This window comes from Amia ocellicauda, chromosome 10, assembly GCF_036373705.1.
Source record: "Amia ocellicauda isolate fAmiCal2 chromosome 10, fAmiCal2.hap1, whole genome shotgun sequence".
Classification (NCBI taxonomy): Eukaryota; Metazoa; Chordata; class Actinopteri; order Amiiformes; family Amiidae; genus Amia; species Amia ocellicauda.
Genome location: NC_089859.1, coordinates 29,324,893 through 29,330,892, shown reverse-complemented (window position 1 = coordinate 29,330,892; position 6,000 = coordinate 29,324,893). Strand labels below are relative to the sequence as shown.

General features: G+C 37.7%; 1 protein-coding gene across 2 annotated transcripts in view; it reads left to right on the top strand.

Moving 5' to 3' along the window:
- Positions 1 to 388: 388 nt before the first annotated feature.
- khdrbs3 (KH domain containing, RNA binding, signal transduction associated 3) overlaps positions 389 to 6,000 on the top strand; it is a 105,697-nt gene continuing 100,085 nt past the window's right edge. For both annotated transcript variants that reach the window (XM_066715849.1, XM_066715848.1), the window contains exon 1: positions 389 to 803. In XM_066715849.1, coding sequence (XP_066571946.1) covers positions 713 to 803 — 91 coding nt within the window. In that variant the 5' untranslated portion in view covers positions 389 to 712. The remainder of the gene's footprint in view (positions 804 to 6,000) is intronic.

The following is a 6,000-nucleotide window of genomic DNA, read 5'->3' as shown; positions in this document are numbered from 1 at the left end:
TCTAACTTTAATTGGATGGCTTTTTCAAATCCACAGTATAGCGCACTGGAACGGAAAGACGATTTGAACGAGTGCACATGGCTGCATTCGCTCTTTTCTCTCTCCCACTGATCTGTGTGTTTTGAAACATACAAGTGTGTCAGACTTTGGAGGTAGGAAGCACTGGCACATTTCGGAGCCTCTGCTGGGCTTCGTTGCAGGACCATGGACAACTCCAGCTGCGTCCTGTCTCCGCTCCCAGCGGTGTGTCTCTCGCCCCGCCTCTGCTCGAGTGACGTGTGCGCTGATGAATGGCTGGAGAGGCCGTCCTGGCTGCAGCCAATCGACGCCGCGCTGGGGACGTGTCTGTGCTGCCGGCGGAGGCAGCGGGAGGAGCGGCGGCTGCTGACGGAGGGGCGGCAGGTTGGACGGGTCTGTTGCGAGTGAGAGGCGGCTGGATGCGCACTGTGCCGGATGGGATAAAGGGACTGTACTTTGCAGGGAAGCGTACGGACAGTTGTAACTCGTGATAGACATACGCAAAACTGCTATGTTGCATTTGTGCCTGTAGCGCATGCGTCTAAAGTTTCTATTGATATTATTCGAATTTATTATAATAATTGATCGATTGATTTTCGGGGGACAAGCAGACTAAAGAGGAATACTACTTTTTTCAATTGCAAAGTCGATTTTCCCTCGATCTCTTTTTTTGTGGAGCCAAGGGAAAGCAGAAATGGATAGTGAAAAGTACTTGCCGGAGCTGATGGCAGAGAAGGACTCCCTGGACCCGTCTTTCCAGCACTCTTTGCGGCTCCTAAACCAAGGTAAGTCACTCCAGCCAGCGCAGGCGTGGACAATTGGTGTGCCTGGCAAGAGCTTTTTGGACACCCACTACTGTCTTTATTCAAATGATTATGATTGAATTATTGCTAACAGTGCACTAGTTGTGGGTGGTGTTAATGAGATAAATCCATCGATGCTAAAATACACGAGTACAGCACACAAGTTTGAAAGTCAAGACCGGACGATGACCGACATCTGTTTTAATTCTCACCTGACGCAGACTCGTCTTTCAACAGCATGCCTTCATGCAAAGCATTTAGTTATGCATTTCCCAAAACCGAGTATACTAGTCACTAGGGGAGATACTTCCATGTAGAATAACTCACAATGTCTTGAAATGTCTACTTTGTTTGGAGACAGTAATGCTTTAGTAATAATATGGCACAGGTATGCGTTTGAAATACAGAAACCGTGCTCTGCTCACAGGGCTAACTTGATGGTGTGTGTTGGAGTCGTGCATCTATCAGCTCATTGGTTCAATTGATTGTTTTACTTATTTTTGGTGCACATTAAGCACATATTGAAATAATTATGAACGTAACTACCATTATTTTTAATCATTGCATCTTCAATAATATGTTGTTTTTACCACACACACACACACATACACACAAATCATATCTTAAATATGTATCACTTGTTTACCTACCTCACCGAGACAGGGCATTGATACTTTACACAGTAAGTTGATAAAATGAATCCCGATCAAATATGAATTGTGCATTTATGTTTGACTTACTGAATTCTTCTTCTCATCGTTATTCTATTGGTGTGCGTTTTAAAATCAACAAACTTCATGTTTAGTAAAGTTCAGCATGGAAATTATACTCACAACTTTGCCTCACACTTAAATGAACTAAATGCAGATGCTGCTTTGGACAGTTTATGACCCTCAGAACTACTACAATACCACTTAACAAAGAGTGTAAATAAACGACAACAAATAGTAAGATTAGTCATTGTAATATTCATTATTTTCACACAATGAGTACAGTAACTTTCAGTTTCTCCCTGCAAATAATGTAGCTTAACACACAAAAGCAGTTCATATTAGACAACTTCATTTTGCTTAAAACATATATTTAATCTAAAAAAAAAAAATAGTTATAAAGAAGTTGCAATTCACAATGAAAAAGGTAAATCAAGTTGTTGACATTCGCAGATTAAACGTGTAACATATATTCCGACATATTTAACCAAAAACGTATTATTTAATAAACATGTTACTAATTTGTCTATGTGTATCAGCTGTTTAGAAAAACGAATTTGATATCATTGAAAAAGTTTTGATCACTTCCATCTACTCATAATCAGAAAAGCATGTCTTTGTGATAAGAAAATACTTCAGGTACCACATGCTCGTAGCATTACAGATTACAGAACATTACAAATGCATCATGTGGAAACTTCCTAAGCAAACAAATCATCTAAAAAGTCTAGATGTATTAACAATAAAGCCTTCTTGGTTTTTTAATTAGCCAGTTGGATACGTCTGTGATTGCATAAAAATACTGATTAAAAAAAAGAAATGCTCAAGAAATGTATTTTTAAAATCTAGTTAATTCTAAGTGTGAAACAGCAGACACTGCTTTTCAGTGCTGCTAGATATTACAGGATAAATACTTTCTGACTTAACATTAAGAGAGTGAACAACATTATAAAGGAGGGAATTTTACCTTTGGGTCATAGATAGACAATTTCTTGCAGCTTCAGTTTGAACATTTCCCCCGTGTCGACAATTCAATAATTTTGAAAAATACATGTTATAAAATATAAAGCTAATGTTTATAAGTTATATATATATATATATATATATATATATATATATATATATATATATATATATATATAACTCTAACCATAAGCCTAACTTTTGAGTCCCTTTTTAAGTATCCCAGACTTAATTTGAGCACAACAGAGACTTTTTTGGGGGGCTTTATTGTAGGTTATATCCTAGAGCTATATGCTGCGTTCCAACATGTTCAGGGTAATCAAAGGACCATGTGAAAGTGAGACAGAAAGTTCAAATCAAAATTCTGTAGACAATACCTTCAAACATGAAATGTGTAAATTGTGCTTTCCATGTACTTTCACCACACATGGTGATCTGCACTAATCTGGTTGGCAACCCAGATCAATTTCATAGTTGGCCTTAATCTTGTCCAGAATAACTGTCTTCCAAAGGTTTACATTTTCCAGGTAAAGGTCTTTGCTTGAGAAGACATTGCCTCTAACAGAAGCGCCACTCTTCAAAAGTACTGTGATACAAGATATGGTAAATTCAATTCTTTGTTGTGATAAAATAGATCTGGATTTTGCATCTCCAAGCCTGTGCATAAATACCTAGCCAGTCTCCAACAGGGGATTAAACTGAAGCAATTAGGGCTGCAATATGAATAATAAAAAGGCTGGCAGTAGTAGTGCTGACAGTAGTAGCGGGGGGGTGGAGGGGGGATCGTTTTAATTTCTAATGCAGGCTGTCAGCTTCCGTTTATTTTGCAATTATTTCAAATAATTTAAGAATTGTCACTCTACCATCCAAGCCTCTCAGACCAGGGACTATGCTGCTGAATGTTTGAAAAGGAACTTTGCAAACTTTCTGATTTCAAGGTATGATAATTCCCCTTCCTGTTGTTTTCATGCAGTACAGTAGAAAGCATATGTTATTTTGTAACTGATTGACAACCACAACATGATGTCTGTTGAACAGTTACAAAGGATTATGTTGTCTCCATTCATGCCAACATTAGACACCTGAAGGTTGACTAATGAAACACTGTGAAAAGCTGTTTGGTTGAGGTTTTTAAACTTTCAGAGATGCTGTTGAGCAAAGAAAGATGTGATACCTGTGAAAACACAACTGTTTTTAGATAAGTAGAAGCAGAGAGACGTTTGGAAGTAATAGTGAAGAACATTGTGCTGGGTGACATTTTCAGGGAGGAGAGCTTCACAGTTTGGAATAAAGATTTGCTCACAGGGCACGATAACATCTGGCCAGCAAAGTATTCATAAAATAGCCCCTTATCCTGCGTGTTTCAGTCAGCATTTATACTGAAGGTGATATCTCAGTGACTATACAGATAAAACACAAAGTGGGAATTTAATTTAGCACAGTGCTTTTTTCTCTCTCAGTTTCCCATTCAGAATGAGAGTGTGGATGTGTGCAATGTAAAAAACTGAGTCTAATTTTAGAAAGCTTATGCTTTAAGACATCGAGACTCTGCATGATTGTAGAAATAAATGTGACAATTTAAGTTACAGGTTTTATGATAATACCCCTTTCACATTGCATACATTCATGTTTTATACATTGTTTAAAAAATATTATTATTATGTATTTATTAGCAGACACCCTTGTCCTTATCAATGTATCGTATTATTTCACTAATCTTAAAACTGAAAAACAAGTTTCAGTTTATTGTAGCAATACATATACTACACAGTATGAAATAAATGCGGGCCGACACTATTTGTTTTTTAACCAAACATAAGTACAAACTTTGTGAAAGTAATTTGATGTCATATTCTATCACATTAAATTCATAATTATTATTTATTTGTTAGTAGATACCCTTATATGGGTCTGTAATACAGTTTAAATGGTGTAGTTCCTAGATCTTAGGGAAAATAAGGTTTGTCCTTGACTTGAAAAACTCCAATAATAATCCCACCTGATAGGATTGCTCGATACAGTAATTGAACTGGATTTAGCTTTGGAAATATATAGTGCTGTTTCAGTCAGGTGTTATATAATTAGTTAGGGTAAAGCATCTTAAAAGTCTTGGATAAGTGGAGAAACTGGGGAGATAGGCTAAGTATTAGTGGGTGATTGGAGGCCCTTTTCCACTAGTATTTTCTACTTGTGTCATAATCCCATGTCAAGTGATTCCGCCTGTCAATTTCACATTCGGAGATGCTGGCTGACACTATGGAGACAGGAGCAAGTACACAATGCTAGCGTATAAGCACCTTGTTAAATGACTGTGCTTTAGGGGATTTTAGGAACTGTAGTGTTCTGGAAAAAGACGAGATTTCTATTTTGTCTTGCATTAAATCCCCGCAATAAATGAAAACCCTGTCATTTCCAAACAAGTGTCCTTGCTTCGATTTAAGCGGATGGCATGCCATGAGATTCAATTCATAAGCATCCTACAAGGTGTATACAAGGTGTACTGCACTGCTGGTATTTAGATACAAAACACAGGTGTGTGTTTTTTCTGACTGACCCCCAGTGCACTCCTTTGTAGCCTTCAGTGACTCACTACCTTGAATTCATTTTTTTTGTTCTCGGCCTATAGTTCTACATGATTCATTGCAACTCAGTCATTCAGTTAAAAGGTAAACGCAATGTGAACACAAGCACTGTAACACGCATCCAGTCCTTGCCAAAATTAAGAGAATTCAGTGTCCAGTGTGAGGAAAACATCATGGAGTAGCCAATCTTTGCTTGGTATGCACTGTTTTGTGTAAATTATAAACTAAATAAAAAGGGGTTTTAGTAGCTGTAATGTGTAAAAGTATGGATGACTAACATTTCTCACACTTAGCTAGGGTGCATGCAAATTCTGCACATTGTCAGCTGTTATGTATCTAAAGCAGATGCCCTTTCCTGGATAGCTCAGCAGGTACCTTGAGGGATGCTGCAGTATAGTGAAATCAAGGCATTATTCTTTCCTATGTCATCAGATGTGTGGTCCATTTTTTTTTAATTCAGTGAAACACAGGACATTAAATAGGTATGCTCTTTGCAAGGCTGTCATTAGAAATTCAAACTTTACCGGACAACACTGAAGGGTTTTAGTTGCAGTTCCCATTTCTAGGCAGTCCACACAAATGTAGAGATCTGCTCTAAAATCCATAGAAAATATGATTTAGTACCTTGGAAAGAAATTATTTCACTTGCCTTTGCCCTTGTAAGTACGCCAGGAATGAAATGATGTGCTTTAGACACAGCAGATGGGAAATTAAAATAACAGTTCTCTTGGCACCATGTTGATTAATAAAAATCCAGCAGTTTTACAGTACGTGTTAAACTTGTGTCACAGGCAATGGATGGTGTGATATTATCACAACAGAAGAGAAAAAATCTGCTGTTGATCCAAGCCTTGAGCAGTACTACTTTGATGTCAAACACACAAGCTTGGTATGCTCGTTTTCCTATTAGTTGTGAATATATCT